This window comes from Crotalus tigris, unplaced genomic scaffold (genome assembly GCF_016545835.1).
Source record: "Crotalus tigris isolate CLP2741 ecotype Arizona unplaced genomic scaffold, ASM1654583v1 scf7180000024282.1769268, whole genome shotgun sequence".
NCBI lineage: Eukaryota > Metazoa > Chordata > Lepidosauria > Squamata > Viperidae > Crotalus > Crotalus tigris.
The window spans coordinates 623,728-643,650 of NW_024100454.1; the positions used below are offsets into that span (position 1 = coordinate 623,728).

A 19,923-nucleotide genomic window follows, 5' to 3' on the forward strand; every position below is an offset into this window, starting at 1 on the left:
AAGACGAGTGATGCAGTCCAAGCAATTAGAATTACATGGAATGTAGCCTTCAGAATTCCCTAATACAAATCTATATAGCTTGGAACCATTTGCTCAAGAATGAATTTGCTTGCTTGACATGGTCTAGTTCAGAGAGTTTATTGTGGAAACCCAACCCACATCTGCCAAGTAATCAAAAGAGCTAAGAAAACAAATAATCACTTCTAAATTGCATGCAGAAACTAATCACTAGTCAATGAAGCGGTGGTTTTACATGATTGCCTAGTAAGTATATTGGCTGCTACATTTTGTACCAACTGATATTTCCAAGTAGCCCCCATATTGGAAATTGCAAGGAGATAATCTGTATCTGTTTTAAAGAAGGCCATAATTGCGGCACCAACTTGAGCAAAAGCCCTCCTGTTGCAACAGGAGCCATGAATCCAGAAGAACCCTGAATTTGCCAGTTTGCTCTCTACGTAACCCTATCAAGACTCAAAGATAATAATTATAATAATTATAATATATATAATTCTGAAATCACTAAGCTTCTGACTGAGTTGGTACTAATCCTGCTTGGGATGAGTCTGAACCTATCCCTACCCTGAATAATGGATGAAGGCTTTCACTCTACCCCCTATTCGGCCCTATTTATATATGATGACTCGATAACATTTGTTTAGTAATATGCCTAACTCCAAACTGTCAAATTATTTCCACCAGTGATTTCACATAAATGTTAGGACAGGGAAAAAGACTGAGCCCAGTGGCACCCCATAATGGAGCACTGGAGGAATGAGTTCTCCTGCCTTGTGTCAAGGTAGGAGTGGCAGTACTCTAGAACCCCCAACATTTGTAACCTTGTAAGTGATCCAGAAGGATGCTGTAATTGATGGCACCAAAGGCATTCACATCTAGCAAGATAAGGAAGATCACACTCCCTCCATTAATGTCCCACCACAAGTCACCTGTCAGGGTAATCGGTGCAGTTTCAGCCTCATTACTAGGCATGAATCATGACTGCCATAGGTTTAGATAATCTGTTTCTTCTAGGACTTTATGTAGCTGTTGATCACATTTCTTCCATTACCTTTCTTAGAAAAGGGATATAGGATTATATTTGTCCAATATAGGTGGATCTAAGGCAGACCTCTTGAGGAAGAGGTAGATTATCATCCCTTTCATGGCTGGTACCCACTCATTCCCACAAAGAGGTGTTGATGGTTTATTACCTCAATTTTCCTGCTCCCTCTTTGGGTGCTTTAATAACCAGAAAGACAGAGGTCAAATCTACAAGTGATAGAGCTATGGCCAAAGAAAAGCCTGTCTTTCTCTTTGGGAGTCGCAAGCTGAAAAAGATCGCAGGTAATATTTCAGATTGCTACTTCTGTCATCCACTGGATTCTGTCCACTTGGCTTCCAATTTGGAACAAATAAAAGTGATATTATCTTTAAAAGGATTAGTCGTATGACTGGTTCTTCCAGATCCTTTATTCCAAGACATTTTATATGGAAGGAAGGAAGGAAGGAAGGAAGGAAGGAAGGAAGGAAGGAAGGAAGGAAGGAAGGAAGGAGGGAAGGAAATATATGATTTAGAACATAATAACATGGGAATTTTCTGGGCCTTCTTCAGTTCTAATTTTTGCTGGTTAACTCATTCTTGCTGATTAATTAAATATGGATTCCTCTGAGGCAGCACTTAATGGATGTAGTATTAGCCTAATACTAATGATTGATAATCATAAGCAGTGGACTACATAGCAGAAGACACTGAATTGCTAGAGAGTCTGGGTGAGTTTCACTTTTAAATGTAAGAGAAAATATTATCACAATTAAATTTTCTTTTGAGATTCCTACTATATAACAATTAAGTAAACTAAAGAGCATTACATACTTCTATATGACATTTTCACCATGACTGCATTTTTTTAGAAATATATTTTATTTATCAAAATGTTTTTGGTCTGCCTAATGACCAGGAAAGACATTCTAGAGTGAAATAAAAATAATTTACTTTATTTAAAAACAATGGCATATAACAATAACAGAAAAACATTTTTTTTTACCAGAAACAATAGAACTGGTTTCCTAAGATGAAAGTCCATTTGCAAATGATTTACTTGAATCTTACACATCATTTATCCAATCTCTTTCAGGGATTTAATTCTAACCAAATTTACAGAAGCAACAAAAAAAAAAGATATTCTTCCAAATTCTACTTGACTTTTAACAAACGGTATACAAACAAAACTATCTGGTACGATCAGTTTTTAACAGCTTGACAGAAACCTCCTCCTCTGTCTTTCAGGTAAGTCAGGATGGCAAAGCTTTACTGGATGTCCTGCAACGTCCCTTGAGTCCAGGAAACTCAGAATCCCTCACGGCTACAGCAAATTATTCCAAGGCTGTTCACCAAGTTTTGGATGTGGTCCACGAGGTCTTACATCACCAGCGGCGCTTGGAGAGCATCTGGCAACACAGGAAAGTTCGGTTACATCAGCGGCTTCAACTTTGTGTTTTCCAACAAGATGTTCAACAGGTAATGAAATAGCTTATTTATGTGCAAAACGATGATTAAACATAGTCTTGTTCTCCACGAAATGATGTTCTCCCCATCCTAAAGGACAACTCCTATAGACTTCAACTAGTATGATCAAAGATAACAAGGGAATTCTGGAGTAGTAATCCAATATAACTACAGGAAGCCACATCAAGGAAGAGTGACATAGGATGAAGACTACCTGATGATATGAGGGTCAATTTAAATATATATATAAAATAATTTGATAAATTGTCCCATGAAACCACGCTGTTTATTATTTACCTTTATGAGGTAATAACTTTGACCCTTGTCTTTCTGAGCCACAGTTCGTGTGAAAAAGAAATATAAGAGAAACTTCAACTAAATTTTATCTATATGGACTTATATCCAACATTGCATATAGTTACAAAAGACATGTATAAAGTGATTTGGAAATTATTGTTTACTTATTCCCAGTATAAGAGTATTCCAGGCACACAGCTGTTTTAATTAATACTGTACATCCAAGATTTTGTAGATCCAAAATTAATCAGAGATATTATAGTGCTGTCCCTGGATCTAACTTACTAAACCAAGTATATTTTTGCTCATATGGAATATCTAAATCCAATCCATTAGCTTCTGGGTTGGTGCAGTGTTGAATATTATAAGTAAGAACTTCTGCAGGGGGAACGACAATCTATGTATCATGACATCTTCACGCAACTTTTACATTTATGTGAAACATCATGATACACATTAGTCAATAATGATGTCCATTTTATTACTTTGGTGGCATCATGCCTTGGATGCTGTTCATTATAAACCATGGTAATTAATGTGCAAACATTTCCTGTGGGGAAATATAGTGAGTTTGAGAAAAGAATCCGAGAAAGCATCTGGCCCTATAAAAAAATGTATGGAGCTTCAGCTACGGCCAGCCATTGATTAAACATTAGTTCACCTCTTTATTGTTTGTAATCGATATAATCTTTGGAATGCTTTTAGAATTTGATAACATCATTTCAAAGTGATGCTTTATTCTACTTTATAAATTGGATTTATATTTATTTATTTACGTGTTTGTTTGTTTGTTTATTGCATTTATATGGTTATCCATTTCACAGAGTGACTCTGCCTGGCATTCAACAATATAAAATGACAAACATATCAAACAATGATTGAAAGTTATAATTTATATACTAGTAATTTCAATTAATTGAGTCATGATGGTTGATTTATGATTACTTATTTTTTATTAACTTCACACAGTCATTTAAATATAATTCCATAGTGTCTATTGGAAGTTTATTTTCATAGTAACCAAACACAGTAGAATTTTAGAGGAAAGGGTTTGAAAAGGTCTTGTCTAACCTAGCCAAACCTAGCCCAAGCCTAACCTAGCTTAGTCTAGTCTAGTGAGTCCCGCTGAGTTCATTAGAGCTCACAACAAATATTGAGTCACCTAATTCAGCATACTGTCTGCTTCTGCACAATACTCAATCTAATCAATACTGGATATTAGAAAAATTAATATTTCCTGTGGATTAGATCTGAATAAAATCTTTCCTGCTGCAAACTTGACATTGTATTTCAGATCAGAACAGCTTTGCACATGGGTACTTTTTAAGTCTGAATTCTGTCTCAGTGTTTCAAATTTCAAAGTTCCTGCAGTTTTCCCTCTGTGGATTGAAGATATAAGAAACTGCCAAGCAAGATACAATGCGACTTTTGGTTTCCCATTCTATGTCTCATTTTGCTCTTAAGTAGCTGACAGCCTCACAGTTTATCTTTTTAATCTACAAGACTGCAGTGCAGAAATACCACCACAGGTAGCACTCGATTTACAACAGTTCATTTAATGACCGTTCAAAGTTACGATAGCACTGAAAAAAAGTGACTTAGGACAGTTTTTCACACTTACGGCTGTTGTAGCGTCTCCATGTCACGTGATCAAAATCCAGACACCTGGTTGCAGTGTCCCAGGGGTCATGTGATCGCCATTTGCGACCTTCTGAGAAGCAAAGGCAATGGGGAAGCCAGGTTCACTCAGCAGCCACGTGACTAACTTAACAACTGCAATGATTGTCTTAACAACTGTGGCAAGGAAAGTCGTAAAATGGGGCAAAACGTACTTAACAACTGTCTTAGCCACAGAAATGTTGTGCTCAATTGTGGCAATCAGTCAAGGACTACCTGTACTTTGTTTTAAAGGATTATTATTTAAAGGTTATGATAAAATAATGTTTTGAGTACTTGGAAGCTTAGAATATCATACTATTATAATAGATTACACCTTGTTCCCGCTATGACCATTTTTAAAAATATCACTACTGTCTTATAACTCCTTTCCCATCCTTAACTGCCTTCTCTTCCCTTACCCTTAACAAGAAAGTGTTCACAGGTGATCATGCATATGCTAAGCCAACATGTAACACCGAAACCAATATTGATTCAACAAACCTGGCGACCGGGTCTTTAATCCTTTCTAAATGAAGGAAATACCCTTCGTTTCTCTAGAACACAGGGACAGATGTTTGTGTTTTCAATTACTGTATTGATTCAGTTCTGAGGCCTTCGCGCTAATCTTGTAATAAGATATTCATGTCTTTGCAGGCATAAATGTCAGAATGTACATATTACAATTCATATTGCTGCAGATTTCTGCCCCCAGCTTAATATCCACATCCATCCAGATGTCTACATTACAGCAGTAGCAGTAATAAGACCAGAAGAGTAAATCTGCCAGTAATGTTTCAGATGTATGAGGGTTTTATTACCTCCTCTCCCCTCAACATACCGGTAGACTGATGCAGGGTGCTGGATCAGTTCTGGTAAGACACGTATCAGCTGAACCCTTTTTTTTTTTCTGTGCCATGGCATCCTTCATCCTCTATAGCAGGGGATGTATTGTGACTTTTTTTGCCATTGCCGGCAATGGGGTAGGCGTGGTTTTGCTATGATGCATCCGGCCCGTGGACCGGCAGTTTGACACCCCTGATCTATAGGTAGAGCTAGAAATAATCAAAGGAAGCAGGCTTATTTAAATTTCCACTTCCCATTTGTGGATGCTTTAATTGCTTTGAAATGGCTCCTTTTTTTTTTCCTCCCCTGCTGCTCTTTCAACAGTTTAATCAATACCTGCCAGTAATCCAGGAGAGGATGTCTAGGTCATTATCTCCTCTTCCTTTAAGCTGTTCTTCTGATCCCTTTGTTTCTATAAACTTTCGCTGTAACTTAAATTCTTTTCAAAAAAGTGGGAAGAGTTTGTTCCCTTTCTAGTGGCAGTTTTTCCAGATTCACTCAAGCTGTTTTTCTTTGTCTGTTGCTAAGAATACCCTTCCTTAAACTCCTAGCTGCAAGCTGTCTCATTCCTTTTCTCTCTTTAAAATGTCCAATAAAGAGTCACTCTGCGCCAGCTGACAATGTAACTTGCCAGGTTAGATCTCTGTCTCATTTCAGTTGTGATTTTGGACAAGGCGTTCTCTTAGATGGCACTACCATGTATTGAATGATATCTGGCTAGCAAGGGCACAGTACTGGTTATTTCTAAAGTGCTGGATTTGTGTATATCATTTGATACCTTAATATTCCTGGGCATCAGTGAGATAGTCCTCTCTTAGGTATTTTTTTTATAAGAATAATTCTTTTTATCTTTTTTAGGAATCATTATCACAGGCATTTTCACTTACAAAGGGTCTCCATGAACCCACTATAATATTCTCTTTTTTCCCTGGGTCAGTTGATTCTTCTTAGATTTTCACTATTGGGTCTACACTGATGAAATTCCAATGTCCCAACCCTAGTCAGAACTTCATTGTGGTGTTTGGAAATCCATCTTGAACTGTTAAATCTCAACATGGATGTCATTCATGCTCTGGTGACTACTGCACCACACTCTACATGGGGTTCCCCTTGAAGAGTACCTGGAAGCTTTAGCAGTGGCGCAGCTGGAGATGGACATTCCTCAATATCCGTATATAACAGCTCGTAAGCTGCACTGGATGCCAGTTTGCTTCCAGTGTAATTCAAGATGTTGCTCATTACTTATAATGCCTTACATGGCATTGTGCTTGGGGAACCACTTATTTCCATAGTGCCTACCTAGTCAATTCCATTCAGCAGGTTTGGCACACTCCAGTTTCCTTTAATTAAAATGTCAGCTGTCAGGACCTTTGAGGTGCCAGACCTCTGTAATACAAGTTCTTCACTGCAAGGAAATACCCTTAAATGAATTTATTGTTGAAATAAGACAACCTGCATAAATCAAATACAACCTGCATAAATCAAATAAGTTCATTTTTATCTATTGAAAATTCCACAGGATATTTTTTGAAAGCATATTATTAAATATACTATCAATTTACATAATTTGATTCAAACTTTCATGGTAAAGTAGTCTGAAATTTTCATTTTTCTCTCCTTCCCCGAGTTTCTAATCAGAACAAGTTATTCTGCTTCATGCTTTAAAGCGGTTCTAATTAGAGAGTAACAAACACCTTCTTTAAAAACAAAATTATCTGTGTGTCAGGGTGCATGGTGATGATCTTGTACATTTAAAAAAATTGTAATGCAGATTTATTTCATTATGAGGGGAAATTATGTTTTGGTGTTTTTGGCTTGCAAACCCAAGGCTATTTAGGACAAACTTTGTAAAATTAGATGTGGTAGGAAGAAAGCCAACAGGGAGCATTATTTTTGGCTCTGTCTCATAATATTATTGTTTAGGATTCTTTATGAAGCTTAATTGTGGGAGATTCAAGACTGATCAGTGAAAGACCTCCTTGCTCCCTGTATAGTTTAATTATTTGCTTTTATAAATATACATTCTACTCAATCCGCATGCTCCAAACAACTCACATTAAATCTAAGTATAATTTTAAAAACAAAGGGAAAACCAACAAACTTTATTAAATCTTAATTTAAAACAATACTGTGATGTTTTCAGAAAAGCCAAAAGCTTGGTGAAATAACTGCAGGTTCACTATTCTCCTAATATCTAAAAAGAGTAGCTGGGCAGGGTCGGACACCGATACCTTGGAAGGCTTGATTGTTCCAGACTGATGGTGCAGTCATGAAACAAGCCAGCTTCCACCACCACCTCACCCTTTGGCTAATATCTCAAGGAAAAAGTCAAGTCTCTTTCAACCATTTACTACTTTACCTCTAAGGATTCATCATCATCATTGTTAAGTCCTGTGCAAGGCATATTAAGCAGCAAGTGTTTTCCAGCAGTTTTGATCATTTGCAATATAATTCCTAGGAAATGAGGCTGACCTCGGAAAACTTGACACCAAATACTTAAGGAAGATCTTAAGATTATGAATGTCCCTTGGGACGATGCCAAAGACTTCTAAGGATTGTTAAGGCATTTTTTTTTAAAAAAATATTAACAGCTTATTGAGGCAAAGGAGAGGAGAGGTTTATTTTTCTGATAAAGGGGAATTGTACAGATGTTCTAATATGGGATGATTTAAAAATCATTCTCCTCTTTTGCATCTTCTGAGTATAGTTTTAGGGAGGGGACCAGCCTTCTTGCTGGTGGGGTGAATGGAGGATTTGAAGTCCATTCCCCCAGAACGCCAGGAGATTTCTCCTCTCCTTGGTGTGGGGAGAGGAAATCCTCCCACACAAGAACAAACCTTGAACCGGCAAGGGCTGGGAGGCATTGGTCAGTTAGCCCACTGGTACACAGGCTCTCCCTGTCCCAGCACACCAGGTCCACTTACCTTTCCATTGCCTTGCTCCATCCTGACCTATTCTTGTGATGGTTTGGAAGGCTTCTTGTCCAAATCATATTGTGAAAATGGTGTGCACTTGCCTTTTCTCCTCTGGAGAAGGAATGGCTAGCAAAGCTAACTCAGTGCTGAGGCTCAGAGCCTTTAGTATCCAAATGTTTTGCTGCTTCTCCTCTTTAGAGGAGAAAATGCTAGCAAAGGCAGCATTCTGAAAGGCTCTGCTCTGCTTGTAGCCACAACCATTTCTGGTTGTGCCAGAAATGAACATTGCCCTTCTCAATATTGGGAAATATTGCAGGAGGGACAGGTACAACTAAGCCTGGAAAGCTAGCCTACGCTTTTCTTCTTTTCCTGAAAGAAGTCTTGATTGACTTATACCATAAGAGTCAATAGAGATTGATATACATCTACTGAAGATCATGATTTATTGTAGATGGAATAAAGGAATAGAGAATGAATTAGTGGAAGCTAAAAAAGAAAAAAAAAGAGCAAACACACTAAGTGAAATTAAGTTGAACTTTGAATAAAGATGTTGTGGAGTAGAGTTAGTGAATATATGCAAGGGTGAGAAGATGTAGGATAATTATAAACAAGAGGTCTAAAGTGTCAGAAAGTATTGATCGAAGTTGAACTTTGAATAAAGATGTTGTGGAGTAGAGTTAGTGAATATATGCAAGGGTGAGAAGATGTAGGATAATTATAAACAAGAGGTCTAAAGTGTATGTCAGAAAGTATTGATCTGTGTCATCCAGTCAATAGGATAGTGATATCTGCCTGTTATACTCCAAAGAATGGTGATAATGTAAGAACCAGAAGTGATTCTTTTTGAAAGCATGTTAAACATGCTGATTTAATGTGATATGGAAAAAAAAAGTTATACTCTGTTAGGTTTGTTTGTTTATTCATGTCAGAAGCATCATAATTAAAGTAAGGCATACTATATAAAATATAAAAATAATGTCACTCTCTTAGGTGACATGGATGGGTGAACAGGAACAGTATGGAGAGGTACGGTAAAAGGTGTTGGTGTAAGAGGAAGAAAGAGTTGGTTTTCATGTGGAAAAATATATGAATTGTCTTATTTGAACATTTGGGGTTAGCATCTTGGCCAGTGGGTGGAAAGTCACTCTGGTTGTCTATAATCTCAGAACAAAGTAGAGCATAAAAATGTCAGCATGCTGTAACGTGACAAATTTGTTGAACACAAAGTTCTGTGTCTTTGGATGATTGCACCATTTGGCCCACAGTAACATCTTGAATCAATATAGGAATTATAAAGCAACCAATTTCTCTACAAAAACCAAAACTTTTCATAGAATCTTTTCAGCTCTTTCAGTGCAGAGGAATCAGTAGGCATGATTATATGGTGATGCAAGCAGCAGTCTTTCTATCTTGCTGTGCAGGAAAGTACATTTATTCTGTTATTTTTAGCTCTTCAATCCATCTAAAATTTGAATGCATTTCTCTCTTTGTAATAATGACTTCCATTTTTAAATATCTAATACTTCATCCTACTGTATTAAACAGTCAATCTACCGTATATGCCGGCGTATTAGGCGACCCGGCGTATAAGACGACCCCCATCTTTATCGCCGAGTCGCCTTCCTAGAACGTCGTCTTATACGCCGGAAACTACCAGTATTTCCAGCGTATAAGACGACTCGGCGTATAAGACGACCCCCGTCTTTGGTGCCGAGTTTAGTGCTTCCGGAAGTCGTCTTATACGCCGGCATATACGGTACCCTTAATAATATGATAATTGCAGCTGATTGGGCATTTATTTATTTTCTATTTGTAATTTGTTTCTGGTAGTATAAGTAGTATAATTAAACAAATTAGTACTTAATCAAGAAAAAATATACCAGATTGGGGGTTTTTTAAAGCAACCTGGAAGAAGGGATCAAAATAATTCAGATTGTTCATGGTCATAAATTAACTCATGATGATAGAATAAAAAATATTTTAAGAAATAAGACTAATTTAAAAACTAGATGGATATTAATAGCATATCCTAATATATCCCTCCATATTTGTATAGTGGTTAATAATCAGTTTGTGTACAGAATCGCTTTTGAGAGATACACATGTATGTATGTGTCAAAAAACACACATACATACAATATATACACATACAAATGTACATATCAATACACATAGATATAAATCTATCCTAAAGATCTTGACAGACTTGAACATTGGGCGCTATCTAACAAAATGAAATTCAGTGGTGAAAAAAAGCAAGGTTCTACATTTAGGCAAGAAAAACCAAATGCACAGGTATAGTATAGGTGGTAACTTGCTCAATAGTAGTAACTGTGAAAGGGATCTCAGAGTCCTAGTGGACAATCATTTAAATATGAGCCAGCAGTATGCTGCAGCTGCCAAAAAAGGCATTAAGCTGCATTAACAGAAGGATAAAATCAAGATCACGTGACGTGTTAATACCAATTTATAATGCCTTGGTAAGGCCACACTTGGAATACTGCATCCAGTTTTGATAACCACGATGTAAAAAAAATGTTGAGGCTCTAGAAAGAGTACAGAGAAGAGCAACAAAGATGATTAGGGGACTGGAAGCTAAAACGTATAAGGAACAGTTGCTGGAATTGGGTATATTTAGTTTAATGAAGAGAAGGATGAGGGGTGACATGATAGCAGTCTTCCAATATCTCAGGGGTTGCCACAAAGAAGAGAGAGTCAAGCTATTCTCCAAAGCACCTGAAGGCAGGACAAGAAGCAATGGATGAAAACTAACCAAAGGGATAAGCAACCTAGAACTAAGGAGAAATTTCCTGACAGTTAGAACAATTAATCAGTGGAACAACTTGCCTCCAGAAATTGTGAATGTTCCAACACTGGAAGTTTTTAAGAAGAGATTGGACAGCTATTTGTCTGAAAGGGTATAGGGTTTCCTGCCTGAGCAGGGGGTTGGGTTAGATGACCTCCAAGGTCCCTTCCAACTTTATTGTTATCATTGTTATTGTTGTTGTTGTTGCTGTTAATATTAATATTATTATCATTATTATCATTATTATTAACAACCAAATAGCAGAGACATTTTTAGCAGATGAATATATTTTAGACTATTGGTGGGCAGACTAAGGTTTCCCAGGGCTTTTTTTGTCACAGAACGCCCAGAACGGAGTTCCTGCACCTTTTTTGGATGGAACCTTGTAGGGTAGGCAAGGCGGGTTGTATGACATGTATGAGTTCCGGCACCTTTTTTTTTTAGAAAAAAAGCACTGAGGTTTCCCATATAGCTTGCTTCTTACTGCAACATTAGATTGCTAAAATTTGGAGTAACACACCTAGAATTAAACAAATCTGAGCCCAGGAACTGAGTATGAGAACTAAACTGAGCTCACTGTTTAAAATGTATTCCTAGATATCCCTGTGACGTGTTTTTTTTTTTTTAATTTATATTTTACGGTTAAAATAGGAAGCTCCGTAGAGTTGTAGGATAAAACTATTAATTTTGTATAGCAGAAAGACAATTTATAAAAAAAATGAAACATGCAGATTGGATTACTGGGTTCTAATACCTCCCTGCAGAAAAACCTTGAGGATGTTTCTTGACTCAACGTTGGCGAGAAAATAAAGGGAAATGATTAAGTGTTGTAATTGCCTCTGCATTTATTTTTATTCCATAATTTCATTTTGCTGGGCAAACAGTGATCAATGAATTTGCCAGTTGCTCTTTCCTTCAAGGAGAAAACAAACTGTACGTTCTGTTTTCATAGTCTCAATCGCTTACGTATGTGAGAAAAATCCCTCAGTATTATAATAGAAAGAAGGAAGACACCGTACTTGGAAAGTACTTGAAATAGCTCCTGGATTACTTCTATACTTTCTAGAAGAGCATAGTACAGGTAATCCTCAAGTTACAGCAGCAGTGTTTAGTGACCGTTTGAAGTTACAGCAGCACTGAAAAAAAATGACTTATGATTGTTTTTCACACTTATGACTATTGCAATATCCCCACGATCATATGATCAACATTTGGATGCTTGGCAACTGGCTCATATTTATGACGGTTGTAGTGTCCCAGGTTCATGTGATCCCCATTTGCGACCTTCTGACAAGCAAAGTCAAGGGGGAAGCCAGATTCACTTAGCAACCTTGTTACTAATTTAACAACTGCAATGATTCATTTAACAACGATGGCAAGAAAGATTATAAAATGGGGCAAAAACTCACTTAACAGCTGTCTTACTTAGCAACAGAAATTTTGGGCTCAGTTGTGGTCATAAGTTGAGGACTACCTGTACTTTCAGAGCAACATATGTATATTTTTGAAGACATCATCGGGGAAAAGGGGACATTAAACACTGCATTTGTAACTGGGCAATTGGTAAAGAAGGCAGAGAAATTTTGTGTGGTACTATACAAATATAATCAGCTTCTTTTTCATAGTGAAAACTCTGGAAGTACTTGCTGATTTTTGTTTTTACCTATTTTTGTTTTAATTAGAGGAGGCTATGTTTCACTCATGGCACAGTGGGGAAAAATTTTCTTTTTCATTTTTTTAATAAAAAATGAGGAAAAGACACAAATATTAACTTCACTATATCACTGGTGACAGCACAATGTAAGTTTATTAACGTGTGCAAATCCAGTACAATATATTTAATTTTTAATTGTTTTTATAGTTGCTCTTTGCACATTACTGATTAGGGATGGGCGGCTATACAAATTGAAGAAATAAATACCGGTACATAAATTTAAAACGGGAGGGGAAACGAGATGACATGGAAAAAAGCCAATTCAAACAAACCTTACAGAATGATTCCATAGATGAATCCTGAATGAAGACGGCCATGAATCCTACTCTTAGTGTCTATATCAAAAAACGGAGTAATAAAGGAAGGAATCATAAACTCAACCTTGTCTGGAAAATCCAAACAGATTTATGATACATCTCAGAAATAGATTAAATATCCCAGGATCACTGTAGCAGACAAAAGAAGAGTGGAAGCCAGCTGAAGATTGTTTCTTAGCAGTAGAAGAACCTCCTGAGGAAAAAAAAACATGATATGGTAGCAGAATGATGATATGGATTAGCATGAATGTTTTTCTCCGGAATGCCTAGGGAAGAACTGTGATCACTTGGATTGCTTGACTGGTTATGAAAGTCTCCAGATGAAAGAGTTTGCAAAGGATAGATGCGGTATTGGTAAGCTAATCATTTCTGCTGAAATGGACAGAAATCCTGTGGACCAACACACAATTGTTTTTAACTGCCTCAGTGGTAATTGGTTGGTTTCCCTGACACAATTAATTTATTTCCACTTGAAATAGTTTATGCTTCTATTATAAAGAGAAGGCTTACTGATGTTCAAGTGTACCAGTGCTTCCCTTGTAAAAATGCCAAAATATCTACTAGTAGCCATGTTAAGGAAGTTAAAGTTTGACAAAGTTTGTTCTATTCTCTGGCTAATTCTGCCAGTGACTGAAAGAGAAAAAGAAATGCATGTAAATGTTATGAAATTTTTAATTCTGTTTTCCACTAAAGTCACACACACGCACAAAGTGACTGTTGTACACACAAAATACATCCATCACATCTATTCCTTTTTTAAGAGTGAGCATTGTTATATAAATTGCAGAAAAGAAGTGAGAAGAAATGGGCAAAAGAAACTAAAGACGGGGATAAGGAAAAAAAAATAAAGAATTCTAACTAAATCCAGACTGACTGACCTAAACTGGATCCTGTAACTAAATCTAGTTTATATCAATAGCAATCACTGTACCTCGCCATTTGTTTTATTCACATTCATTCAGCAGTCATTCATTCTTGATCCAGAAATGCTTTCAAGAAATTTGTTCTTGTTGCATTTAACTTACTGTTATGCTTTTACTGATACAAAGTAAGCAGAAATACCTCTTACACCAGTGTTTCTCAACCTTGACAATTTTAAGGCATGTGGACTTCAACTCCCAGAATTCCACAGCCAACGTTGCTGGCTATGGAATTCTGGGAGTTGAAGTCCACATGCCTTAAAATTGTCAAGGTTGAGAAACACTGTCTTACACACAGACACTTTCACTTCCTTCAACATTGATTCATTCCTCACAACAAATCACATACTAACTGCCAGCAGAATAATATTCCAGAGGGAGGGGGCATAGCAGAAAAGGCTCTTCTCCAGGACCCAACAGCCAAAATTCTTTGGCAGAAGGATTCCAGAGTAGGCCTCTTCTGCTGGAACTAATAGGCCAAGATAGTCTCATTGGGGTGAGATGGATCCTAAGAAGACCTGGAATAGCAGAACACCTTCGCCAATAAGTCCATCAAAATTAGGGTTCACCTAAATTTTAAGGCAATAAAAATCCCCCTTCAAATAAAAATTAGTATACTTGGATTTCAGTAAAACGTTTGACAAAGTAGACCACAACCTACTTCTTGGTAAGCTAGAAAAGCGTGGGATAGACAGCATCAACATCAAATGGATTTGTAACTGGCTGACAAATCATACTCAATGTGCAGTCCTCAATGGAACTACATCTACATGGAAGGAATAAGCATGAGGTACCCCAAGGTTCCATTTTAGGCCCAGAACTCTTCAATATCTTCATAAATGATTTAGATGAGGGAATAGAAAGGAAATTGCAGACAACACTAAGCTAGCAGGAATAGCCAACATCTCAGATGATAGGCTTAAGATCCAGATGGACCTCGACAGACTTGAACACTGGGCGCTATCCAACAAAATGAAATTCAGTGTGGAGAAAAGTAAGCTCTTACACAAGTTTACATTCTGTTAACTCAGTTCAACCCACAGTTCAACTCAGTTCAGCAAGAACTCGCCAAGAATTTAGTTCAATCCTGAGCTACAGGATTTCCTTTGAAATCCAAAATATGAATTCAATAGAAAATCATATTCTGGTTATAAATGTGTTTTCTAACAGTAGATATGTGGGATGTGTCTTTCATTCAAAGAACAGTACACCAAGTGGTGTGCAATTTTCTTAGGAACATTGTCTTTGTGTACCTAGTTTCCAAATACAACAAATAGCTGCAGTACCAAGGGTAGCTATGGAGGAAGCATTTTCCTTCAATAAGCTTTGTAAGAGTTCTGTTCTTTTAATTCATTTGCTGCAAACCAGGCAGCTTACCTGTATATAGAAATAAATGATCCTTACTGCTTGGTGCATTTCATGGCAAAGTAGAAGTAATGGCACAATAGGCACTAGGTGGTAGGAACCTGAAGAGTTTTAAACTTTGAATGTCTTCTGGCTTTGGATCAGGATCAGGGATCTAGATGAAATTTTCAGACAGAAGCTCAGGCTGCTTATCTTTCTTCTTCAGACTTAAAATTGAATGCATGACATAAATAAGACGTAATGGTTTCCTCTTTATGAGTATGTGAATTTACTGAGCAGTCACGAATGAAGGCGAATATACGTGTCCCAGGATAATGTTGCAGGATCCAATCTGGGTCGGTCACCCAGACCAGAGGTTTCGTCTTCCAAGCTTTCCAACTGGTGCTGGAGCCCATCTTCAGGGAACTTCTCTCTTGCCTCCTCTCTAGTCTTAACTTCTCTCTTGCCTCCTCTCTAGTCTTATTGAACAGTTTTTAATCCCTTTCAAGTAATATGGCCTCCCAATTTTCAGTTTTAGAATTGTAATGCAAGGCAAAAGACTCCCCAATGACAGGTATGATGCTAAGGAATATATCAATAGAATGTCAACAGAGCTAGTCAAAAACTATGAAATCATCCTTTCTGTTGCAATCCATATTCAAATACTGGCTCTAAGATGGATAACACGAACCTCACATTTCATTGCAGTTTACTGTCTCAGGAATAGGAATAGGAAAGAATAGAATAGAATAGAATAGAATAGAATAGAATAGAATAGAATAGAATAGAATAGAATAGAATAGAATAGAATAGAATAGAATAGAACTGGAAAGGACATTGGAGGTCTTCTGGTCCAGCCCCCTGCTCAAGCAGGAAAACCTATACCATTTCAGACAAGTGACTGTTAGCCTCTTTTTAAAAATCTCCAATGATGAGTGCCCATGATTTGTGGAGGCAAGCTGATCCATTGGTTAACTGTTCTAACTGTCGGGATGTTTCTCCTTAATTCCAGGTTAGTTCTCTCTTTGTTCAGTTTCCAACCATTGTTTCTTGTCCTGCCCTCTGGTGCTTTGGTGAATAACGTAACCCTCTTCTTTGTGGCAGTCCCTGAAATACTGGAAATGTGACAATGTTTTCTGAAAGGAAAATGTCTGGAGTTTCTTTGTTTTTCTATTATCCAACAAAGATGTAAGAGATCAGAGCATTATTAACTATTATATTTTTTATGTTTTAGTACTACATTGACACACACACACATTGCATTGTAATACTTTAAACAAATATAACAGCTTTAAAAAAAATAAAATAAATTTGTTCGATAAAATATATCTATAGTCTCCTGCCTTTCTCAAAATATCCTAAAAGTATTTTGCTTGAAAAAAGCTGGATGGATTTATTTTAATATTGATAATTAGAAGACATTATTCAATAAATGTTGAAATCTTACATGCACTGCTATTCACTGTTATAGTGCTGAAGTACACTAGCTCAGGCAGGGATATTGATATCGTCAGTAGCCACCCAACACCTGCCAGGCTCATGGCTCCTGCCCACCTCAAAACACAGGTGAGCACATTTCTGAGCATCTCTGTTTGGACCCACCCAGCTCTTGGTAATATTTCTTGGGAATAATTGTCAATATAGAATACTGTGGTTTTCTGATACAGCAATGTATGTTCATTTTGTTTTGTATCATTTGCATTTATGACATGCCTATATTAACCCTTTTAAAAATGTAAATATATGAAACATTATTTTTTATTAAAAGTTTTATAAATTTATTACAATATAAACCCCTCCACCCCATCTCCCCTCCCCCTCTTCCCAGAGATGATTACAGGGTAAAACAAAATGATAAACAAATATAATCCAACTAACATAAACCAACTATATTATCAATCAGAACCGAGGTGGCGCAGCAGTTAGAGTGCAGTACTGCAGGCCACTTTAGCTGACTGTGTTCAGCAGGTCAGCGGTTCAAATCTCACAGGCTCAAGGTTGACTCAGCCTTCCATCCTTCCGAGGTAGGTAAAATGAGGACCCAGATTGTTGGGGGCAATGTAAATATATATATATACATTGCTTACTGGTGTACACCGCTTAGAGAGTGCTTGCACTTAAAGTGGTATATAAGTCTCATAAATAAATAAATAAATAAATCAAAACCATAACACACTTTAACTCCTTCTCAATACAAATATTAACAAATTAAGTCAAAAATAATAATATAATTAAAACTATTAATAATTATCTAAAATCTACTCAAAAGCAAGATAATACTTTTCAATTTCATATTTCTTCTGAATATAATCAATCCATCTTCTCCAAACCATAATATATCTTTCTTGTGAATGGTACTTCAAATAGGCAGAGATCTTCGCCATATCTGCTAAATTAGACACTTTAAGTATCCATTCTTCCAAAGTAGGCAACAAATCTTTCTTCCAATATTGCCCCACCAATAATCTTGCAGCTGTTATAAGGTTCAACATCAAATTAGTTTCTTTACCATCAAAATCTACAGTAATACCCAACAAAAATAATTGCGGAGTAAACTTAATCTTTTTCTTAAAAATCTTTTGAGTATCCCACCAAATCTTAATCCAAAAAGCTTTAATATCTCTACAAGTCCATCAAATGTGGAAATAGGTTGCATGTAGGTTTCCACATCTCCAACATTTAGGCTGTAAATGATTTTACAATTTGAAAACGTATATAATTTTGAAAAAAATTTGAAAGTTTGGTGATAGATTTGCTACTTTCGGGTTTTTTTCTAAACACTTATAGAAATACATTGAATTCTGATACTATTTGTATAAATATATCATAATGCCTAGGTAGTATTATCAACCATAGCACTGTTCAACTAACACATACCCAATTCCACAACTTACATTTAGTACCTGTCCTTCCAGTTCTGAGTTTAGGTATTTTGCTATTGGACAGCATGCTCGTGCCCATGTGAACTAAGTCAATACGTATCTAAGACATGAGTTGTATTTACACAGGAAAATAAGGCAAGAGTGTTCATTAATTTATTTATTGGTATTTTGTTTTTTACATTCCAGTAAAAAAAAGTGCAAGTTTGTTTTTCTTTCAAAGTCTGGGACGGTTATCCAGAAATCAGCAGATGGCTGGAATTCAGGGATGATACTTTATCAATGAAGAATGAAAAAAAAATTAGATTTGATTGCATGCAACGATGAAGAGTCTAGAATGTAAATATAGACAATTTTTCTAACTGTTGTCAATTCATTCTGAAACTGTAGTTTATAAGTGGTGTTCAAGATGAAATGCTGTGTGCTGAACAATCAAGAATAATAAAATAATAGATTCTTCTTCTCTTCCTCCTCCTCCTCCTCCTCCTCCTCCTTCTTCTCCTCCTCCCCCTCCCTCTCCTTCTCCCTCATGTCTTTGTTGTTCAGGTCCTGGACTGGATTGAAAACCATGGGGAGGCCTTTCTTAGTAAACACACTGGAGTGGGAAAGTCTCTTCACAGAGCACGAGCTCTTCAGAAAAGGCATGATGATTTTGAAGAAGTAGCACAGGTAAATGTGTGAAAGTTCTGTGTATTTTACTGTAACTGCGAATACCTTTGTACCGCTGCAATGTGTTTTCTTTCAGGTTTGGGAACTTTGTGGTCTCAGACACTGCTGGGGATTCCATTTTAAGCATATGAAATAAACAGCATGTGGATATCTGAGGACTGAAATCCATAAGCATCCCAGATTCAATAGACCTAGAAAATGGCCACAGGAACTAGGATAATTTATGTTTGCACTTTGAGACATGGCAAAGAGGGGGGGTTGGTATCAAAACCGTTTCAGTGTTCAAGGATAACATGATCTAAATCTTTTTTTATCCCGAGTTCTGTTCTGAATATATAGTGATTGTGAAAATACTTCCAGGTCAATCTTGCCAAGAATCTCCAAGACTTTTGAGCTGAGAAAACTATATAATTTCGGCACTGTTTAGCAATGGCTCTCTAATCAGCTATTTCTTTCTCTTTCATCACACACGGAATCAATTACAGAAACTAAGCTAGACTAGTAGCAGTTAAAGTGTGTAATGGAATCCCAAGGAGACTGGTATAAAGAATAATCTAAGGCAGGGGTGTCAAACTACCGGTGCATGGGCCGGTTGCATCATACCAATAAAATGCAAAAAAGTCACGATACATCGCAACAGGTCACGTGACATGGCGAGTTTGACCCCCGTGATCTATGGTGTTGTTTAATACCAACATTGTTTCATTTGCAGTTAAAACTATCATTTTTAAAATCTTTTATTTGATGCCTTTGAGTGAGCCTTGACATGTCCTGGCAGTTTTCATGGCAAGATTTCTGAAATGTGTTGCCATTGCCTCCTTCCTAAGTTTGAGAAAGAGTGACAAGTTTAGGATCACCCAGTTGGCTTTGTGCCTAAGGCAGGCCTGGAACTCACCATCTCCTTGTTTTTCTAGCCTGAAGCCTTGACCTTTCTACCAAACTGGTTGTTATCAAAAAAAATTAAAGGGTGAAATAATTTGCTGATGATATCAAGCTCTGTCTTTGCTTGCAGTACCTGAAAGTGCCATTTCAGTCCTGAACAGTTTTCTGAATG

The 19,923-nt window shown here is 36.9% G+C and overlaps 1 protein-coding gene across 1 annotated transcript in view; it reads left to right on the forward strand.

Annotated features, from left to right (window-relative positions):
* KALRN (kalirin RhoGEF kinase) overlaps positions 1 to 19,923 on the forward strand; it is a 315,007-nt gene that overhangs the window by 83,294 nt on the left and 211,790 nt on the right. Inside the window, 2 exon segments of the mRNA XM_039323763.1 lie at positions 2,288 to 2,518; positions 18,747 to 18,869. Coding sequence (XP_039179697.1) covers positions 2,288 to 2,518; positions 18,747 to 18,869 — 354 coding nt within the window.